The sequence below is a fragment of the Lepidochelys olivacea genome, assembly GCF_965140295.1.
Source record: "Lepidochelys olivacea isolate rLepOli2 genome assembly, chromosome: 27".
NCBI lineage: Eukaryota > Metazoa > Chordata > Testudines > Cheloniidae > Lepidochelys > Lepidochelys olivacea.
Genome location: NC_140437.1, coordinates 4325290 through 4348007, shown reverse-complemented (window position 1 = coordinate 4348007; position 22718 = coordinate 4325290). Strand labels below are relative to the sequence as shown.

General features: G+C 49.5%; 2 protein-coding genes across 2 annotated transcripts in view; one reads left to right on the top strand and one right to left on the bottom strand.

Moving 5' to 3' along the window:
- The window catches only part of MYO1D (myosin ID), a 351624-nt gene extending 335564 nt beyond the window's left edge, over nucleotides 1-16060 (top strand). The window contains exon 22 of the mRNA XM_084615957.1: nucleotides 13099-16060. Within this exon, the coding sequence (XP_084472083.1) occupies nucleotides 13099-13255 (157 nt within the window). The 3' untranslated portion in view covers nucleotides 13256-16060. The remainder of the gene's footprint in view (nucleotides 1-13098) is intronic.
- Nucleotides 16061-17054: 994 nt separating this feature from the next.
- Nucleotides 17055-22366, bottom strand: CDK5R1 (cyclin dependent kinase 5 regulatory subunit 1). The gene is made up of 2 exons (XM_084615555.1): nucleotides 22261-22366; nucleotides 17055-20954 (listed from the first exon to the last, which is right to left on the bottom strand). The coding sequence occupies exon 2, from the start codon at nucleotides 20922-20924 to the stop codon at nucleotides 20031-20033; it is 894 nt and encodes a 297-aa protein (XP_084471681.1). The 5' UTR covers nucleotides 20925-20954; nucleotides 22261-22366; the 3' UTR covers nucleotides 17055-20030.
- Between the last annotated feature and the right edge of the window lie 352 nt (nucleotides 22367-22718).

Sequence of the window (22718 nt, the reverse complement as noted above, 5' to 3'; positions counted from 1 at the left end):
CTGCTTTCAAAGACAGAAAGGAATTACACAACTTCAGGTGTTGCTTGGCTCCAGGTAGAAAATCTCACACCATGCAGAAGGGCCAATTAGGGTCACTTTGAACCCAGCTGACCTGACTTGGCATTAAAATGCCTCAAAGGACCCACTCTGCTCATCCACAATGGAAATATAGTTTCTGTGTATGAGTTTTCCTTTATTCAGATACAGTTTCCTTTTATTATTCTCACATCCATTTCTCAGCTTTCACTCACATTAACACCAAGTGTCAGCTAATATTGTTTTATGAAGCAAGGCACTAAAATACAAGTACTTATCTCTAAAATCCAAAAAGAAAAGGAGTACTTGTGGCATCTTAGAGACTAACCAATTTATTTGAGCATGAGCTTTCGATGAAGTGAGCTGTAGCTCACGAAAGCTCATGCTCAAATAAATTGGTTAGTCTCTAAGGTGCCACAAGTACTCCTTTTCTTTTTGCGAATACAGACTAACACGGCTGTTACTCTGAAACCTCTAAAATCCAGTAACTTTTTGTTAAAACATCCTGTTTTTCTCTCTCTCTCTCTCTTTCTCTGTCTGTGAAAGCTCAAAGCAGCATTTCACAAGGCAGATTTTGAAAGCTCTATGTGGTTTAGGATGTCACCATAACCCTGTGTGTGAATGTGTATTCAGCCTTGTGCGTGCTTTCAGAGTAGGCAAAACATTACGTATACAGTATTAGTCAAAAACAAATGTGGCCACCTAGTTACATTTAAAGAGTGAGTGGAGAGGAGTGGTTTGGACCAGAAAAATGAATTCTGTTCCACTCTTATCTACGGCTTCTTACTACTTATATTTATAACTAAAGAGAGCAAGGGAGAAGTTTAGAATGATGCAAAACCCAATGTCAGACAGGATGTTGGTGGCTTGGTTTCGATGATATTGAAACAAGAAACTACAGCTTTCACAGGTTGAGATCGTCTCCTTATTCTGACTGGCAAGTTTGCATAAAAGAAGACATGAAGTTATCTATCAAGGTAGTTGGCTGCCAGTCAGTCACATCCTTTAGCCTCCTGTGGGCTGGTAAGCCTTATTGTACTACCCAGTGTATTTTAATTAGAGCTGGGTGAAGAAAAGTATTCCATCTCATCAAGGATTTCACTCTTCTGAAGTTTGGTTTCATTCTGATTTGGAATGAAATCCAAAAAAATTGAAATGTCTGTGGGGGGATGTAGCCCCAGCTCTAGGGCAGTCCACCTGGTGGGCTGCTGCAGACCCTGGAAGTCCAGGCATCCCCAGGAGCCAAGCTGGTGAGAAATTACCTATAAGTGAGAAATTAATGGGACATATAACCTTTCACTTCTTTGGTGCCTGCTGAAATCCCAGTCTAGGTGGTAGTGACCAAACACTGCTAATTACCTGATGGCTATGATTGTGAAATGAGTTGATTTCTCAGTCCAGTTCCACATGGACAAGGATCTGTGTCATAAAATCTACCATTACACTGGCCCCTAAATGTTGCCTCCTTTGGCCGTCTCAACAAAGACACTAAGGACTGAATGGGCCATGGAGATGTGGGGAAAATTTTAAAATAATCTAAGTCTCATTGACTGTCAGAGCCACGTAGCTTTTGAAAATTTTACTCTTAACTACTTGTCCCTAGAAAGAACAGAGGGGAAAAATTTGCACCATTGTTAACTGTGCTGTGTACTTCTTTTGGGAATACGCAAGAGCCCTTTAGACAACAGGGCTGTCAATCCCACACCTTTCACCAGAATTTAATATTCATAAAGGGGTATGTGTATGTGAGACTATTCATGCCCCTCAATGCCAACACAAAGGACTATATTTTACATAATCAAGCAGATGAGGGGGCTGTAGATGCCATGTACTATAGATACATGGAAAAAAACAACTAAGTATCTGGGCCATTTTTGGTACATTTGAGGTGAGCTCAGAGAGTGCCTCTCCTGAGTTACCCTTTCTCTTCTCACTTAAGTATCGGGTTACATTAGAGATGAGCCATCACGTATTTTGATCTCAATAACACAACATTATACATACATAAGAAACTGCACATCAAGAAATCACAATCAGTGTCAAAAGACCACTAGTTCCTTGTATCTGTTCAAATGGGTGTGACACTTAAATTGTCACAGTCAGTGTCTTTGTGAATTTGTTTTTGTCACAGGAATTCCTTTTAGCCAGACTAGCCAATATTCTGTCTCTGAAGGTGCAAGAAATCCCACAGGAGTCATATGTGGGACAATTCCCTCCCCCCCTTTAAAAAAAATCACATCTTAACCCTTATAGCTAGAAATTGGCTTTAGCTCTGAGGCAGGATGTTTTATATCCCTTCCAAATTTTTTGTTAGCTTTAACTGTATTAACTCTGGATATTCTTGTTATCCATAAAATTGCCCAGTCCACCTTCGAATTTTGCTAAGTTTTTGACCTTAATGACATCCTATAACAGAGAGTTCCACCGTCTATTCGCATGCTGTTTGAAAAAAGTATTTTTGTTTCAGTTTTGAATTTTCCACCTTTCAGTTTCACTATATTTATATTTGTTCCTTTGTTTTTGTGTTATGAGCCAGGGAGAACAGAAGCTCCCAGTCTACCTTCTCTAGACCATTTATTATTTATATACTTCAGCATGTCCTCTCTTATACATACTTCTTTCTAAGGTATGCAATTCCAGTCTTTTCACTCTGTCTTCATATGGAAGCTTTTCCATGCCCTGAATCATTCTCATCACCATTCTCTGAACCCCCTCCAGTGTTGCATGCCATATTGCAGATAAGGCTGCACTATTGACTTATACAACAGCATAATATTTTCCATATTATTCTCAATCCTATTCCTATTGTTTCCTGACATTTTGTTTGCTTTTTAATTGCAGCTGCACATTCGGCAGAGGTCTTAATTGAGCTGTCTACAGCCTTGACCAGGTCTCTTTCCTAAGTTGATGCAGTTATCTTAGAACCCTGTAAGGGGGACACCCACTGTTTACCATTCGCTATGATTAAAATTGGCCATTTATTCCTAGTTTTTGTTTCCCATCTCCTAGCCAGATTTTGATGCATGGCAATACTTTGATGACTTCCCATGATGACTACAAGCCTCTTTTATGGAAACTTGTCCAAGGACTCTTCAAAGTCTAAAATGTCAACCCCTTGTCCTTTTCCTCTACTTTGCTAATACATTCAGAGAAGTCTGATAACTTAGTGAGGCAGTATTTTCCTTTGCAGAAATTGTACTGATTAGACCCTATCGTATCATGACCTTCTAGGTGTCTGAATATGCCACTTTCTAACTATGATTTCAACCAATTTACCAGGTGTATATATAAGGCTTCATGGTCTGTAATTTTTTGGACCACCCCTGGAGCCTATTTTAAATACAGGTATATTATTTTATTTTCAAGTCCTCTGGTACAGTAGCTCTTTCTAATTATAGTGCATATTTTTACTAGTAGCTCAGTGACCTCATACTTAATCGTCTTTAGAACTCTCGGATGGACCATCTGGGCCTGGTGACTTTTATTGCTTTTTAAATAGTCAGTTGTTCCAGAACCTCCTCTTCTGACCTTTCAAATTCTGATAGCAGCTTATCTTTATTACCAGAAAAGAGCAGGTCTAGTGTAGGGCTCTCCCAACATTCTCTGTGGTGAAGACTTTTGTAAAGATGTCCTTTAGTTTCTCAGCAATGTCCTTATCTTCCTTTAATTGCTCCCTGCTGGTGAACCAGCAGGCCCAGGGCTTCTTTTGCAGGCTTCCTGTTTCTGATATACTTTAGCTATCTGCTCTTTGAAATCCGTCTTGGCTCTCCCAATTTCCCTCTTGCATGTCACCTGCTGTATTTCTGCTCTTGTTTATCTCTTTCCCTGGGGTTACATTTTTGAATTTTGAAGGAACTCTGATTTGAATAACCTCCCAACCTTGCTATTTAGTAAGCCAGACTGGCTCATTCCTTGCCTTCCAAGTTCCTTTTTTGTCCAGAGGTTTGCCAGCCTTCTAAGACTCTGGTTCCTTAGGCTGCATTCATGCCACATCTAAGGATTTTACTTCCTTTACTTTTGCCTTTGAGCCCTTTTTGACTAGCTCCCTCACTATATTGGATTCTCCTTCTCTGAAGTTCAGTGTCACTATCATGTTCTGACACCTTCCCTCTCCTCTAGATCATTGAACCTAATTATAGGTGTCAAGGAATTGCTTCTCTAAACTTTGTCCCATTGTGCTTTTTGACTAGCTTAAAGGCAGGTAGTTGAATTTTCCCCATTATTATTATTTTGTTAGACTTTGCTGCCTCTTGTATCTCTCTGAGCATTGTGCACTCGATTTCTTTCTCTGTCTGGAGGCCCGTAGAATGGTCCTACTCGGATATTTACATTCTTTCAGCTTGGAATTTGTATCCATACGGATTCAGCTGTGTGATCTTCTCCACTTAGAATTTTTATCTTGCTATATTCTATAGAATCTTTTAGACACCACACTGTTCCCCTGTCTCTGTGGCCTAGTCTGTCCTTCCTGTATAGTTTATAGCCAGGAATTACAATAGCTCGTTTATTTTTTGTTATTCCACCATGTTTCCATAATGCCTGTTATATCAAGAGCTTCATTCATGGCCACGCATTCTAGTTCACCTATTTTTGCTTTTAAGCTTCTCACATTCATTTTATCATGTTCCTCTTTTTATTTAACTCAGTCTGACACTGCTGTTCACACAGAAATTTCATCTGATCTTTCCCTACCCCTGCTTTTGCTCAGTTTTGTTTCCTACCCTTTATTGGATATCTTTGTATTATTAACATTGTTGACAGATATCTCTGTCTGATTTATGTGCTCTTTGGCTCATGTCTGTTTTCTCCCCAGCTCCCAGGTTAAACCCTCAGTCAAAACCTTAATTTCACATGCCAGCGATCTGGTTTCACTTTCATTAAAATGGAGCCCCATCCCTTCCACGTAGGCTCCCTCTTCCCCAAAATATTCCAAGGCGCCTAAGAAGTTTAAACCTCTTTTCTGTACGCTATAGTCTCAACCACACACTGAGTTTAGAATCTGATCTTTAAATAAAAATACAGCTACTACTCATATGGTACATATATGTGCTTTCATCCAGAGAGCAATTGACTCTCTTTGCCATTAGTTTCTCTAATGAGCACAAGGCAATAGAGGCTAGTGCAAAGATGAAGGGAAGTAATCTGATAAAGGCACTTCGCATGCCATGATGGTTTGGAGCAGATGCAGGAAAAGTCACTGAATCCTGCAGAGTTCACTGAGCCATTAAATCCAAATAGAAATAAGAAAGCCCTCACACAACCAGCCGAGATCAGTAGCTGTCACTTGTACTGCCAAGATGTGACGAAAAAGAGTGTCTCTATCCAAAAATACTGTCTGCCATTATACAGAAGGACCTCAGTGTTTTCGCAAAACACCAAGACCTTCATCTGACTCCAAAGATAAAATTTATCTTGTGGTCTTCTTGCCAAGGCTGGAACGTTGCTGGTTTTGTTCCCTGTTGCCCATGAGAGCTCCCTTTCTTCCTTCACACTCATGCAGGATTACTTCATGCCCAAATTTCAGGGAATTGCATTCCCCTCACATTCTCCAATAACCACATTGTTTTTATTCCCCAAAAGGTGAAAGATGCACAGCAGCAGCATCCTACACTTCTTCCTCATCAGCAGTGTCTTCTCATGGCGAAGAAAATGCCATGGTATTACTTCCATCCACACTTGAGTTAAACCTCATGGTACACGGCCAAACCCGCCTTAACTAGCCACTCAAGGAGCTGGCTGAAAGCCAGAACTAATTCCATAAAGGTGGAGCAGAATTCTACTAGCGATGTTTGGAGATATTTTGGGACAGACTTTTGTCACAGTATGTGGGCTAGTAAGGGAGTCACGGGGTATAGAAAGGTTTCAGAGTAACAGCCGTGTTAGTCTGTATTGGCAAAAAGAAAAGGAGTACTTGTGGCACCTTAGAGGCTAATAAATTGGTTAGTCTCTAAGGTGCCACAAGTACTCCTTTTCTTTTTGGTGTACAGAAATTGTAGGATCTGAGGGAGAAACTGTCCAAGAGGCCTGTGGAATGGATAGTGACCCAGAAGAAGGTGCTTTGGAGCAATCTTTTCCTTGCAGATTAGTGCACAGTAATGATCAGCCTACTCTTGGCTGTGAAATCTGCCACTTCTCCTGCTCTCTGACCTCTGGGGTACATGCTTTCTGCAGGCACAAGCTGATCATGGATGGAGAGTGGTAGAAATGGAGAACAGTTGCAGGATGGATGTAAGGCAGAAAGTGGGTTCTGATGAAAGGCGTAGCTTTAAATCGGCTTTTGGTTTGCGCCAGCTTTACAGTTCCCCTTGAGAACACAAAGTAGAGGTTAATTCAGTTACCTAGAGCAGAGGATATTAGCTTTGAAGTCATTCTCACTAAGAAACTAGGTTTCAGTAATTATATGTGATATATTTGAGTCCAGTGGCCTGACTTGAACCAAATGAAACAGAGACTATGGCATTAGCACCCATATAGTACTTCACAATTGTAAACTAATGTTTGAGCCCCAGATGAGTTATGTGCTCTCTCACTGGCCAAAGATACAGAAGGATCCTGTGAATAAGGCACACAACTGGAGTCAAGAGGCCCGGGCTCAGTTTTTGACACTGCCACTGACTTGTGTGAGCTTGGGCAGGGTGCTTGACTTCTCTATGTTGCATCTGTTTTCCCCCGGTGGAGTGGGATAGTTATAAAGCACTTCCAAGTCCTTGGATAACACTAGAGAACACAAGGGAATTTTATTAAGCACAGTTGTTTCTAAAACTTATCTATGGACTAGGTGATTTATTTTTTTAAATAATGAACAAATTCAGGAGCATTCCTCAATCACTGAAAATGCTGCCAACATGGAAGAACTGAAATGAGGATGGACTTTGAGACAGGGTTATGACCTCACCTCTGTATTGCCAGATTGTAAATTTGAGCTTTACTAGTGTGAGTTCTCTTCCGTCTTACTGGGGCTTTTCATGTGTGAATTATTTTATTACTATGGAAGGCTGGGAGAAATGAAGCATGGGGTTTAGAGTTAGGCTTTCCTATTTGAAGGACTGACTAATCCATTAGCCAGAGAATGACTGTGGAAGTGAGACCTTTCACTAGCCTGGATAACATCTGTGTCCTAGCTCAATCTGACCTGCCAAACACCAGCCACCCCAAAGGGTATTTTCATTAGGTGTTGCATTAGCCTGTGAAATCGCATTGTCCACCCGTACCACTAAAGACTTACAGCGGATCTCCATTTCAGTCTCTCCTCTCTTTTTGAGAGCCTGCAGGAGACTGGGGAATAGTGGATTTACCTTCCCCCGTGCCCTAGTATGCAGTATTTAGATCAGTCAATAACATGCATTCTGATAAATTCGAGTTGTACCAATGGGCTCTGGAAGATGCTTTGGTTTTTTGGCTAAAGCAGACAGCTGTTTTCTGCCTTTCAAGTCCGTGAATATACCATCTTACCTCAGGGCTACTAGCATCTGTCATCTCCCCTTTCTGCCACTGCCATAACAGGTGTGATGCTGCTTTGATGGATGGAATGAAAACCAAGTTGACATTTCTTTCACCTTCTTACTCGTCAGCATATTGACAGACCACTGGAGTATTATTTGAGAGCCTTGGTGCATTGGCACACTGACCTGTTCGTACTGCTTTAGGGGGATTCTCAGGGCTGCTTTACCCAGCAGGGAGGCTGAGGATGGGGTTGGACAGTCCTTCTTTGGACTCACAAAAGTGGATGCTTTGGCTGACTCCTGGAAGAGCCTGCAGTCTCTTCTGACCATACAATACCAGCCAAAGTACTGAGGATTCGTGATCATCACCAGGAGGTTATATTGATCTGAAAGCATTTGTGTGAAGCCAGTTGGAAAGGCTAGAAACACTATTTCATGGGGACTGCTATTGTAGGGAGCGGAGCAGATTGGATCCCTGGGAGGGAAAAATTTACTGGGCTGCAAAAAAAAACCAAAACCAGCTGCTTCGAGCGCTCCACAGGAATCTGTCTCGAGTATGCTTCTCTGGTTTCTCTCATCCAAGCAGAGCAACATGTTGTATGAACAACTGTTAGTTCAGCCTCATGGTACCCCTCTGAGATAGGTGTCATTATCCCCATTTTCCATAGGGGAAACTGAGGAACGGGATGGCTAAGTCTCTTTTTGAAGGTCATGCAGGAATTCTGATGGAGCTTGGAATAGAACCCAGGTCTTCTGACTCTCAGGCCTGGAGCCCTGTTCACAAAATCATCCTTCCTTTCCCGTGGAGAGGAGGGCTAATGAGAGTCCTTCTGCCCCATTTGGGGTGGGTTGCTCCTCTATGAGGGTCCACAGAGTTAGAGGCCAAGGTATCTGATAGCTGTTAATAGCCTGTCTTACCCTACTGGTCTGAGGAATACGGCTGAGGAGAATGAAAGTCAGGAGCCCTTCTCCTTTTCTACAACTGCTTCCTGTTAAACCCACCTTCCCTGCGCACGTTGGCGAGAGTCTGTTGGAACCTCTGATTGGCTTTTCCCTTTGTACAGCTGGTTCTGCTAAGCCATGGTAAAAATAGCAAATTAAGTAGGGACTTCAGCTGCTTCTCACTGAGTCACGACTAAATAAGTATTAAATACCCATTTGCGTGCTGCTTCCAGTTGTCCTGCTAATGTGACTCCCCTAAATAGAATGACTATATATTTTTTTAAAAAGTCATTCACACGTTAATCACATGGGTGCGCTCTAACTCATGCGGTTCCTGGGACAAGGTGCTCTTTCAGGTGCACTGGGGAAATCCTCTTTGAACAGAAGTTGTGGCAGCAAAGGGGTTAATAGCCTAGGTTGGGACTTTTTAGTCTAGCAGACAAAGGCCTAACAATTGCCAATGGCTAGAAACAAGGCAGAAGGTTTTAAGTGAGGATTAGTAACCATTGAAACCACTTCTCAAGGGTTTGGTGGATTCTCTGTCACTAAAAGTCTTTAAATGAAGATTGGACACTCTAACTCAAACAGAATCACTGCAGGAATCACGAGGTGCAATTCTCTGGGCTGCGTTGTACTGGAGGTCAGACCAATCAGTTTCTTAGATTCATAGGTTTTAAGGCCAAAAGTGACATGTGCAATGATGTCACATAGAATGAATCCAGATCTCTCATCCTTCAGGATCTCAGGCAGTGCCCTGTTTGATGTATCATTTGTCCGGTGCATGGGTGGGTGCTCAGTGTATAAAGGCAGGATTCAGTGACGATCAGTTCTAGTCATTTGACATGTTAATATCTCTGATTTTTTTAAAAACTTATACTTGTTTTTTCTATTTTCTCCCAAACTGTACTTCAATAAAAAAGTGACGTGCTCAGGGGAACTAATGGACAATCCTTGCAGGCACCCTCCCCTGCAACCCACTCAGTATCGGCTCCCCAAGGCCCTGTCTCAAGCAGAGTCCCTTGGTGTGCTCCTGGCACAGACTGTGGAGGTTGACAACTAGATGCTGGCTGTGGGCAGGGACCAGAACCACCCCTTCCTGGAATTCTGTCCCTCTGCAGTCTTTGCCAGGAGCAGACCAAGGGGCTCTGCTTGTGTCAGGGCTTCGGGGAGTCTTTTTAAACCCTTCAAATCAATTGGAAAACTTGCCTGCTTGGGAATAGGAGCAACTGGTTTTTAAGGCTGATATTCCGGGGTCTTTTTAGGTCCAGCTCCTTCCGACACCTTCATCCACTTCCCCCAGTTGGGCGATGGCTGAGGGGACAGGAAGAATTGCTGCAGCTGCCCTTCTTGCTCCTCCACGTTCCAGCCAGAGCCATGTGGTGCAGTGCTCCATGGCACAGAGTGCTCCACAGGCTGGAGCTCCTCAGGCACAGCGCCGGGCAGCCTTGAGGCACAAGCATGCTCGGTCCCCCTGCAGCCCTGCGAAGGAGGAGGGCAGCATCCTTGGCCACTGAGAGGGCCCGGTCCTCGCCGAACTGCTGGGTCAGGCACACAACTCTCCCCTCCGTACTGGGGACAGGAGTGGAGAAAGCGAAGAGATCTCTTCCTTAAGATCAGCCCAGGAAGAATTACAAAAGCCCTCCTTTGGTTTTAACTCCTCCTTTCGAGGCTGTCTGTCCTACAGAGAGCAGCAAAGAGATTGCAAACCTGGAAGAGGTAGGTGGTCTGATTTCAGCAAGCCCTGGAACTACAGATAGGGCTCTTCTGGAAGGCTTTCCAGCCAGAGGTCCTCACTTGACATCAGATGTCCTAAATCCAAAACAATCTCCCAACATAGGGAGGCTTCCAAGATTCTCTGGTGTGTGGACGAACTCACCACTTCACACCACTGGGTATTGGAGACAGTGAAAGAGGGTACGCCACTGCAGGAAAATTCCCTTGAATAGTCACAAACATCCTAGTAGCGCTTGTGTCCTACCTCGGAGAGAGAGGGTTCTAGATTTATCGTTTTTGGACAACCCTCTCATCTAATCCCAGATTCAGAATGCAGCCCTTCAAGGCCTATCTGACAGACTCTATTCTGCAGAAGCACAGGGTCCTGATCAGCATAGAGAAGAGTCATCCTTAGCCATATCAGCACTTCCCCACCTGGGAGCAGCGATCCTAGACATTGGCCAGGTCAAGGACTTCATTTCAGAGGACAGAAAGCAAAAAGTCTTTTTGGGTGATTCATCAGGAATTCTCCCTTCAGGCCTTAACTCAGCTCATGGGCAAGCAGGACACTCTGCAATGGGCCCACATCCATGAGGTCCCTCCCAAAGCTTCTCCTTTCTCACCAGAAGGAAATTTCATCCAACCAGGATATATGGGTTAGTGTTCAAAACTGGTTCATACCTCCCTCAAGTGGCGGGCTTGCCCCCCAAAGTTCCAGTGAGGTTCTCTAGTGACAGAACCAGAGAGGACACCAGTCTCCAGGGCTGGGGCTCCAGCTCCAACCTAGCCCAGAGTCTGGGTGGGGGAGGGAGAAAGCAAAGAATGTATAAATTTAGCTGGGGCTGTGTGCCCTCAGGCTAGCTCGTCACTCTCAACAAGCCGCCTGTAACTACCATGTCCCAGCCATGCCACCATCAGTGCCACAGCCAGGGCATGACAACCACCAGTGGGGGCAGCGCACCCACACTCGGCAAAGACGTGACTCCTGACATGGGCGGAGCAGCCTCTAAGCTCCAGCAGAGCCACCCACCTCAAGGGAAGCAGGTGAGCAGACTGTCACTTTGAAAAATGTCATGGGATCCAGACTCTGTTCCCCCAAGTCCCTCCAAACATGCAGCTTTCTCATTCTGGGCCTTTTGTCCCACAAGCCATCTGAAAGGTTCTTTGCAGAGACGAGATCCCAGAGCACAAGTCTGAGTTGCAGCAAACCTCTGCTGGTTGTAGGGCTCCCAGGGTCTCCAAAAAGCCTCTACACTCATTTGGCCCCACTGGAGAAGCACAGTGAGAAAGAGGTGGTGAAGCCAGAGCCCCAGTCTCAGAGAAGCAAAGCCAATGGGGGCTGTCCCCTGCAAAAAAATAAATGGAGGCACAGCATATCCTGTGGGTCTGTGCATCGAGCAACAGGGATAAAAGCATTGCAGGGGCCTGTGAGACCTCAGGCAGATCCACCACTCTCCAAGGGGATCAGGCACCTTGCCCGGGAGAAGAGTTCCTGTAAGGCAGCGATGTGGGCCTTGAGCCACAAATGGACAAAGTATGGGAGGAGCAACACCAGGGCGTTGCAGAATGTGCTGCATTAACAGCAGGCAGGGTCTCCTCCTTTTGGATGTGGTTGGGATTCTCCTCCCACACGTACAGACTGCTTTGTACATCCCACAGCTCTGACCACCCGGCACAGAGGGGACGGGAGAGAGAACTTGGTCTTCATGCCCAACAGTCTGTCCTCCCTGTCCAGGGAGCATTTTTTGCGTTGGAGTCTTAATACTTGCTTCTGTACTGAATGGTCTTTTACATCAATGCAGAGTTTAGAATTAAAAAGCTGGGAGAGTTCTTGTATCCCCAACATTCTGTGACAAGTATCTCTACTCGGTGGTTGCGTGCTCACCTTTCTGGGTAAAACATTGTCAGCTTTGGAAGCTAGTGATCTGGTGATATCCAGGAGCGGGTGGTCTGGGCTCCTGCATGGCTTATGGGGCAGAGAATGCTGGCGAATTCCAGGAAGGGCTGGTTCTGGTGCCTAAATGCAGCCAAGATCTATTGGTCTGCCTCCATGCCCCGGGAAAAAGGGGCACACCTCACATGTTGGACATGCAGGGTACCAGAAAGAAAATTCATAGGGGGTAATAATCCCTTGGTTTTCTAGTGCCTTTATCCATAGATCTCAAAGCACTTCACGAATGAGGTTCATATCATTATTCCTGTTTTACAGATAGGGAAACTGAGGCATGGAGCAGTGAAGTGACTTGCCCAAGGTCATCTGGCAGGCCAGTGACAAAGCCAGGAATAGACCCCAAGTCACCTGAGTCCCTGCCCTGTGCTCTAACCAGTATGCCATAATTTTCCTATCTCTGGTTCATTCTTGGCCTCTCTGTTAAATCCCACAACAAAGGGGATACTGATAGTGCTGGTGATTTTTGTACTGCAGACTCTTGTCTGGACTGGACTGAGATCAGCTCAGCATGATCCCCTGAACAGGCATGACATGGTGGGAGAACCCTGGCAGGGTTTTTTCCTGAGAGCTCTTCCTTTTTTCTATATACAAATATCTGGAGTGTTCCATGCAAACAGGTGAGATTTGAGTGAGAGTTAAATTAGAAGTAAAATGGGATAGGTATAGGGGGACTTGCTGCACCCCCAAGGGAGCCATTCTCAGATTAGAACGGTGTAGATCAGCTCTGTGCTCCGATTAATGGGTCAGGCCACTGTCTGCTCTGATAGAATCGAGCGAAAAGGAAGTGACTAGCTGTTATTTTCCATGGCTGTTCTGATTAGGGGCCTCAAAGCTGCTGCTGAGGTGACCTGCACAGGTCTGCATTGGACATGGTGACAGAGGACCTAACGGGTCAAGGAAGCTTGTTGCTAATCATGTAACTACACAATAGTCCTGGCAAAGGCTCTTCAGCAGGTAATCTAGTCAGTTTCTGGTTCCATCTCTTAATGCGCTTGTTTTCTTTTTGCCCAACAGTGAGAAACGCCATCTGCAAGTCAGTGTTACCAATCCAGTCCAGTGCAGCATGCATGGCAGGAAATGCACAGTCTCTGTGGAAACCAGGATCAACCAGACACAGCCAGACTTCACCAAGAATCGTTCAGGTTTCATCCTCTGTGTGCCAGGAAATTAGCATCCCCTCCACTAGAGCAGAGAGCCTTGAAAGGAGCATGGGAAAGGAGACAGACCCGGGCTTCGGTTGCCCTCCCTGTGCCTTGAACTTTTCAAGCGAATTAATTTAGAAATGCTTAGCTGTGACTTGCAGTCATGCACCTAAACAGATCTCTAAAGCTAGAGGTTTATCCAGCCCAAATACAAGAGAAAGTTTCTCTGCCACATCCACTAGAGTTTAAAATAGCCAATCGGATGTGCCCAGCTTAGCAGGCCTGGACTCCTGAAACTGCTTCTGAGCTATTCAGCCGAGAGCATTTACTTATGGACACTGCTACGCCTGGCATCCTCCCTTCCCCCTCACTCTTCTAACCCTCTCCCATATTCCCCTCTGAGTTTATCTCCATGTCTCAATTTTACAATATTGTGCAGCCTCTGTTGGAGGGACCAAAGACTAGGGCTCGGAAAAGGAGTCCAGGAGTAACGTGAGTTGAATTGGAAAGACCAAATCTCCCTTAAGAAGGGAACCATATTTGCAAAGGGCTGGATTCCCTTGAGGGAAGGCACAGATCCCACACTCCTCCCAGCCCCTCTCCGTCAGAGCTCATGTGACTGTTGCGGGTACCTATAAATGCATCTCTAAAATAAGCCTGCTGCTTTTCCTGTAAGAAGTCTATTGGCCTGTGAGGAGGGAGGGCATGGGGAAGCTATGCTAGCATCAAGGAGGTGGAATGAAAGGTGTGGAGGGCTTTAAGCTGCCTTTGCTGTATAGAGCATAGCTGTTGTCTTTCCTAAGTGGTAACTGCTTCCTAAACCCTCCAGATTCCCACCCTGCATTCTCCTTGCATGACCCATGTGGTTTCTCAGCCCCAGCAACATGGTGCAGTGCAGCTGAGCTCTCTGCCCAGTTAAGGAGAGGTTTCCTTCCCAGAGTCTGCGCAGGGGCCCTGGAAACATGGGAGCGGTGAGTCTGAGGAGACCCAGCCCACAGCTCCCAAGTCTTGCACTATGTGAACACTAACTCTGGGCAATTCCGTCCAAGCATAGAGGGAAATCCACAAACCCTGTTCTTAAATGGAGAGACTTCCTCTTCTGCAGCTGAATAGAAACCCTCCTTAGCCATGCATTGGGCACCTTCAGCACAAGCCAGTGGAGCCCCCTCTGTTCCTCTCTTGCCTTTCTGTTAGCATCATACTTAGCAGCTGGTGCATAGCCTGCATGTGTCTGGCCACCGTACCCTTGTGTTCCGTGCTCCAGGTTGGTAATAGGGCACTGGGTTCAGTAAAGTGCGGTCTTTACCATCTCTCCATTGTCCCCTCCAGAATTACTAACCAGCTTTTTATTTAATGGGGGAGACAGGGACATTATGGGGCTATTGCAACGATAGCTCTTCAATTCTGGCACTGCTGGTCAGGTCAGGATTCCAGTCTTCCATGCTGTACAAGGCCTGCCTGGGGGAACTGTCCCAATGAGCCCATTTTAGGGATCTCCAGTCCCTGGCCTCATTGTAGCAGTTGTTTAGCTCTCAGATCTATATGTTTTAGCAGCCCAAAAAAAGCAGGGGGGAGGGGCCTAAAGAGGCACTTCCCCTATTCAAGGGCATGGTGGCAATCCAGCTCCATAGTGAATACAAAGCCACCCTATGGACAGAGGGGAGGGTATGTGGGTCACAACAGTGTCTCTGCCCAGCCACTGCTAGGGAGACTCTGAGGTTAAGTGGTATCTGGAATAGAGGAGAGAAGCTACAGAGCTGTGTTTAATTAGGACAAGCTTAATTTCCCATTTTGTGTTTGCTAGAGTCCCTGTGGCATAGCCCCTTCCTATGGCTGCTCCGTCCCTTCCCCTGATGTACATCGCACAATTGCAGCGTGTGGCCTCTAGCCAGGACCCACCGAGAGCAGCCCAGTGTCATTAAGGAGCAGGAGTCTCCAAAGCCACCCTGTCACCTGCTCACTTTCATTGTTTGCTGTACTGGATGGCAAGGAAAGATCCTGCAGCCTGGGACTCTCACGGCCTTTTTGGATTCCCCCCGATCCTTTGGGAAGACACAATTATGGCTATTGGCCAATGCAGGTTAACTGTTGGTGGCTGCTTTACCAGGGCCTAAAACCCTGAGAGCACTAAGGAGCATGGAAGCGACTACCCAGCCAAGCAATTGCTCCTACACGTGGTGGGTGGGTGTGCGTACGCACGCGCAGCTAGGTTATCAATAAGGGGCCTTTACCTCTCATTCTGCTTATTCCCTGGCTTTCGCAGCTCCTCAGCAGGAGAATGCCAGTTCTCAAGCTGTCTTGTAATTTGTGCTAGGAAGGAAGATTTGATTTGTCACTAATCCCTATAAAGCAGAAGAAGAAAAGGGGAGCCCGCCCCCCCAGCCGCTGTGCCGTTCCATTTGCACTTTTTGCTTTTTTATGTAATTGCCCAAGTGCCTCCCCAGTATCACTAGTGTAGTAGCCACGTTAGTGGGAAGAGTTTTAATTAGCACTTTCGTACAGTATCCCTCCGACGAAATGGTTGTATAGAATCATGATGGGTGGGTTTAGGAAATCTCAAACAGTGCGAGGTGGGGATATTGTATGTGATGAAGTATGTGTCTTTATTAAATGAAATACATTATTTGTGCCTGGTCTGGTTTATATATATAACCCTGTTTTTCCCATAAATTAATTATTTCTAAATTGTATTCTGATTTTAAGCCTGGGGCAATAATGCAATGACCCTTTTTTAAGTAGTTGATACTGTAAGATATTAAAGGGAAAAGCCCTGCTATTATGTAATTGGGGGGTTTTGTTTACATAATTCAAAGTAATAAATAAAAACACTATTAGTTGCACCCTGATATTTCTGGTCTCCCTTTCTTATAGTGGAGATAAAAGTCACACTGGAGATAAGCATTTGTTTTTCTGCAGGGTTTTCCCTGAAAAGTTTATTGAAGAAGAGTGATGTTTCACATACTGCCGTCAAAGCTCCCTGTGTTTCCTGCACAGTTGGGTGGGACCTTTGGTTAAGTGAAAATGCTGAACACTGCTCCGGGGGGTGCCCTGGAGTCCTTAGTATAGGGCTTGATGATACAGAAGCTGTTTTGTTAAACAGGCCTCGGTGGAGCTAGGGACTGAAATGAGGTTTTCATTTCCCGTCTTGCTCATTTCTTTACCACTTTCTCAACATCTGCTGCTCATTGGGGTTTATCTGAATTTAGGTGACAAATGAGGGGAATAACCCAGACAGAGCACCCCTCAATAAACTGCCATTGTCTGAGACCATCACACAGAACAGGAAATGGGAGGATTTCTATCAGTGACTTGCCCTAATTAAACTGAATCTGAGAGGCCAAACAAATTCAGCCTCTTGCTTTCTCATACTGTGCGACTACCGAGACCAGAGACCCAAAGTGCATTTGCAGGAGGACAGCCGGATGAGCGCGACAGCCTTGCCGTATGATTCAGGACATTCCTCAGCCTCTGACCCGTACAGTCCTTATCCTTGTTTACTCCCCCTATGCACGTGTACAGGGAGGCAGGCATCCTTGCCCGGCTTCTGGTGGGCCGCGTCAGGAAGGCCATGTCTCTCCTCTGCCTGTCTGGCTAATTTCCTTCAAAAGAGAGCGCTCTCTCGTCTCCTCACTTCACAGGAGATTGTGCGACAACCACCAGCAAAGCCATGAACCCAGTGACCTTAACATGATTAAGATTCTAGCACGGCAAATGTGTTAAGCCCTCTTTCGTTAAGGCAAATCCAATTATTTTCCAATAGCATGAATCGTTTGTGAAAGGTGTCTTACACACATGGGCTGCTGCACAAAAGACTCTGCTACAAAAGGCTTCCATGTAATGGATGGTCAGTGCATTTTATTTCATCAGCACAGTACAAAAATAAATAAAAATAAGGGAAGGGGGCTAAATTACAGGCACACTGAGCTTTATGACAGTCTGTCAGATTATAAACCACACGTACTTACAAACACACTGCGCACATACATACAGAATGAGACAAATATAAATTAATAAGTAACTATACCCACCAGTTTGGTCAACCAAGATCTACAGAAGAGATTGCACTAAAAAAAACAACATACAGATACATGTATCATTAGCAGTTTCAAATGTACATCTATGAAGAATTTCAAGTGAAAAAATGGCACGTTGTTTCCTTGTTTTCATTTGCAATTTTAACAACTGTTGGAACAGAACTAACCTAAGAACTGTGCACAGTAAGAAGAACCTGTCAATCCCCAGCTCCGATGAGAAAATGCCAACTCAAATACTGAACTAGTTTTGTGTTGTGGGGGTTTTTTTTGTTTGTTTTTGTGCATGAGTGTAATTTTTACAGCCATCAGTTGTAAGATTGTTTTTGTTTGCTGAAGACACACAATGCTTCTGTTTGCATGCACAATATCACTGTCAAAGCAATGATGAAAGAATAAAGAAGGGTTTTTTGTAAGTTTAGTATTTTTTTGTTCTAAAAGTTTTCTTTATAGCAGCATGTAAATGTATTTCATTGCTTGCACACTCAAGTATATCAGTTGATCCTTAACACAATACTTATGATCAGTGCACAACGGGAACAATACATTTCACATTGATGTCATGATACAGTAGCATTTATTTCCCTTAATCCAGAACCACTCACAAAACTTGAATCTCGTTTCAAAATAAATAGAGGGGGGGAGGGAGGAGAGAGAAGAAAACGCCTCTCCCAGACACAAAGCTGGAATCCAGTCAGTTATTCAATGCCTCAAGAGACGTATAGGGTCTGACCTGTTCAGTCCACCTTAGGAACAAGGTGACATCACATTGCCACATTTTACACCATCCATTTAGAACAGCAACTCTGCAATGGAGGGAGCTGAGACAAATATGTACAAAGACCAAGAGGAGAATTTATTTTTCCCCCTGCTTTTGCTAATAGATCTTCCTTTCCCCTCCCACCCATCACTGATCAAGTGGCTGCAGGTTTCCTTTCTTTCCAGCTCTGTCTGAAGAAGTGTTAGCTTGTGGTCGGTGTTTCTTAATGGCTCAGATTTCGGCCTAGCTTTCGAGGCGATGCAAGCTCTCCCTTCATTTGCAAGTCCAGCAGCCTTCACTATTGCAAGACCAGCTCCTCTCAAATCCAGACCTTTAATTTCACAGCTTTGTTCCTCTGCCTTTCAAAATGTGCTTGATGCTAATTTGAGAAGCAAACACAATCTGTTCTAACCCAGTTAAATACAAATCCCACCCTCTCCTCCCCCCCCCCCCCTGCCAGAATGCCAGCATCCTTAAACCTACTGTTGGATTTGAAGAAGCAGATAGAGATTTCTAACTAGTCTGTGTCTGCAGCCATATTACATGCAGTGAAACCCTAGTCTTGGTTTTCCTCAACATCTGGCACTGTAGGAAGCTCTAAAGTCAGAGGATGATATTACCTGTGAGCGTCAACCCAAAAGTGAATTCACTTTTCAGTAGCATTAACGTGCGTGTTAGCATCTAGAACCAGGGACCTTGGTCTTTTAAATGACATCATCAAACTCAATCAGTAGGATGCTAAGCCAAGGAAAGATGCATTAATATTTCTAGTGTAGGCTGTAAGGCCCAGTCCCCTCTGCCCACTTGGTGATGAGCTTTTTCTTTCTGAAATTATTTTAACAACCTCTTTTCCCCCTACGTTTCAATAAACGCACTGTACCCGCACGCTGACATCAGAGGTTGGCCATGACGGCAGCTGCAGTGGGCAGAATGCTAAATAGGCCCCATTCCACACAGAGTGATCCGGTAGACTAGGGAAAGCAATTGATAATGCCATTAAACCCTACAGTAAGACACATCAGAACAGACCACTACTGCTGCAGTTCAGAAAACATGAACAGAGTAATGGCCACCACTCGTGACAGGACCAGGGTGGGCTGCAGATAGTCATGTTACTGACTAGCACAGAATTATTTGCCGTCGCAAACCAAAACAATAGCCAAGTAGCCACAGTGTGGTCTCACACCAATCCCAACCTGGCCACCTCACCTCTTGGGTGCCTTGACTGGTGAGACAGCATTCCAAACTCGCCTTAGACCACAGGCTGCAGCATTGATCACGAATGATACTTCTAAGCCTGTGAGGAACTGTTTTGCCTGCTCAAAGTTGGGCTTTCCCAAATCTGGGAATTTTGAGAATTAAACATGTGAGCCACCAATGCAGAGTCAAAGGTGTGTGCAATTCCACCTCTCCCCCACTCGCCTTCCCAGCTAACTACATGTTACATGCAATAAGTCCCTTTTGGAGTTTGATACGGATTGTTTTTAAGGTTAATTTTCTTAAGTTTTGTGCAGCTCTGAACCCCTGCCAGCTTTAAAGCATTGGATCCCTTTGTGAAATGCCAGATGCTCAAGACTCCATTGAATTACCCCATTCCCACACCACCAGGCCCTTCGAGAAAGTAAAGGCCAACATTTCCTTCAAGTCATTTCTTGAAGCCGCCTGCTCACAAGGGTGAAGACTTCTGCCTGGATAATCCCTCCGGCAGATACTGTCTGGGCAAAAGGACAGCCAAGCCCCCACTGAGCACTGGGTGCGACAGCCCAGGAAGTGGAGGGAGCAATGGATCTCCAGGCAGTTACAGAAACCGAACAGACACTAGCTACAACAACAGCTTCCAACCCACCCCCGTGGCTGCAGCCCTGCTGGAGGCCAAGGCAGGCGGCTAGTGTTCCAAGGTCAGTGCTGCCAGCTGGGGGCCCCGCTGCCCTTTCCAAGGTCCGCCCAACCTCCACCTGCGTCTGACAAATCAAAGCACCAGGAAGGTGCCCCAGTCCCAGCGGCGGGGGGTGCTCACCGGTCCAGCCCGATGAGGAGCCGGCTCTTCTCCTCCTGGCTGCACTCGTTCTTCAGGTCAGCAAACACCTGGGTGAAGTAGTGCGGGTCCGCGTTGATCTGCAGCATCTTGGGGCTCATGAGGTTGATGATGGAGAGGCAGCGGTCCCAAAAGGCCTCCTTGCAGCTCTCCACCAGGAAGGGCTTGAGCGGGTAGGAGATCTCGTTGCCCATGTAGGAGTAGGAGAGGTACAGGCAGGTCAGCAAGCTGGCCTGCAGGTCGTGGTCGGTGGCCACCTCGGCGGCGATGACGTCCCTGCACAGCATGTAGAGGAAGACCACGTTGGCCGGCGTGATGAAGCCCTGGTCCTGCCAGCCCTGCAGGAGCAGCGCCCGGTCCACGCTGCGCAGCCACAGCACCGGGTCCGTGGGCGAGAGGTGCTTCAGGCGGTAGCAGCGGCGGCAGAGGAAGTCGCCCAGGCAGCGCAGCAGCTCGCCGGTGGAGGCCTGGACGATGACCCGCCGCGGGGTGCCGGCGGCGCCGGGCTGGGGCGGCGCCTTGCGCCCCGTGGGCGCTGCGCTCTTGGCCGGGGAGAGCGGCGGGGCGGCGGGCGGCGCGAAGCCGGCGAGGTTGGCGCAGGACAGCGACTTCCTCAGGTTCTCGCTGTTGAGGTGGGCGACGCTGCTCGGGCAGCCACCGGGCTGCACCTTCTGCGAGTGCTTCTTCTTCCTGGCCGAGACGGCGGCGATGCGCTTCCAGGGCAGCGCGGCCAGGATCGGGTGGCGCCGCAGGCCGCGCTCCTTGGCGCTCCGGCCGCCGGGCGCCGCGCCGTAGGGCCCCAGCCCGGCCGCGCCGTCCTCGCACAGCGGCGCCTTGCGGTAGCTCGGGGACAGCGACAGCACCGTGCCCATGGCGCCGCCGGGCGCCCGCCGCCTCCGGCCCTGCAGCGGGGACACAACGCCAGTGGGTCCGCGGCGCCCGGCCCCCCGACCGGCCCCGCGCCGCAGCGCCCCCCCAGGACCCCCCCGGCCGTCATCCCGGCCCCCCAACCGGCCCCGCGCCGCAGCCTCCCCTCCGGCTCCGCCGTGCCCCCCCAGGAGCCCCCCGGCGCCCCCCCCGGCCGTCATCCCGGCCCCCCTGAGCCCCCCCAGGACCCCCCCGGCCGTCATCCCCGCCCCCCAGGGCCCCCCGGCGCCCCCCCGGCCGTCATCCCCGCCCCCCCAGGGCTTCCCCCAGCGCCCCCGCAGGATCCCCCCCGGCCGTCATCCCGGCCCCCCGCCCGGCCCCGCGCCGCAGCCTCCCCTCCGGCCGTCATCCCCGCCCCCCCAGGGCCCCCCGGCGCCCCCCCGCCGTCATCCCCGCCCCCCCAGGGCTTCCCCCAGCGCCCCCGCAGGACCCCCCCCGGCCATCATCCCGGCCCCCCGCCCGGCCCCGCGCCGCAGCCTCCCCTCCGGCCGTCATCCCCGCCCCCCCAGGGCCCCCCGGCAGTCATCCCGGCCCCCCAGGGCCCCCCCTTCCGTCATCCCGGCCCCCCGACCGGCCCCGCGCCGCAGCCTCCCCTCCGGCTCCGCCGCGCCCCCCCAGGAGCCCCCCGGCGCCCCCCCCGGCCGTCATCCCGGCCCCCCAGGACCCCCCCTTCCGTCATCCCCGCCCCCCAGGGCCCCCCCGGCGCCTCCCCAGGGCCCCCCCGGCCGTCATCCCGGCCCCCCGCCCGGCCCCGCGCCGCAGCCTCCCCTCCCGCTCCGCCGCGCCCCCCCAGGAGCCCCCCGGCCGTCATCCCCGCCCCCCCAGGGCCCCCCCTTCCGTCATCCCCGCCCCCCAGGGCCCCCCGGCGCCCCCCCGGCCGTCATCCCCGCCCCCCCAGGGCTTCCCCCAGCGCCCCCCCAGGACCCCCGGCCGTCATCCCGGCCCCCCAGGACTCCCCCTTCCGTCATCCCCGCCCCCCCAGGGCCCCCCCCGGCCGTCATCCCCGCCCCCCGGAGCCCCCCCAGGACTGCCCCGGCCGTCATCACGGCCCCCCGGCCGGCCCCGCGCCGCAGCCTCCCCTCCCGCTCCGCCGCGCCCCCCGGCGCCCCCCCGGCCGTCATCCCGGGCCCCCCCCCGGGCCCTCGCCCCCCAGCTCTCACCCCCACCAGCCCCCCCCGGGCACTCATTCCCGCCCGCCCCGGCCGTCATCCCCCCCTCCGCTCGCCCCCCCCAGCGCCCCCCGGACCCCCGCCCCTCCCCCACGCCCCCCCCTCCGCCTACCGGGGGCCGGTGCCCGGGGCGCTGCGCTCAGCTCCGCCCTGCGCGACCCGGCGGCGGCTCCGCTTCTGTCCAAGGTTCTGCAGCGCCGGGCCCGCCCCGGCTCCCGCCCGGCTCCCGCCCCGCGCCCCGCGCCCCGGCCGAGCGGGCCCCGGCGGGCGGCGCAGGGCCCCGGGGCCGGGGGCGCCCGCAGAGGGGCCCCGCCGGCCGCGCCGCAGCTCCGGCCCCCGCGCCGGCCCGGCCCCGCCCGCGGCAGCAGCGGCCGCTGGGCTCCGTGTCCGCGGGACGCTCCGGCGGCGGCGGCTGCGCTCGGTGTCGCGCCGGCCGAGGCTGCGAGCCGGAGCCAGCCCCACGCGGCGCCTGGCCCCGCCCCGGCCCCGCCCGCCGAGCCCGGCCGGGGGGGCCGGCCCCTGCCCCGCGGAGCCCCGCGCAGCGCCCGCGGGCGGCAGGGAGCGGGCGGC

Bases quoted from the DNA above. Each gene is read 5' to 3' on its own strand.
- CDK5R1 (XM_084615555.1), bottom strand. From the start codon at position 20,924: ATGGGCACGGTGCTGTCGCTGTCCCCGAGCTACCGCAAGGCGCCGCTG.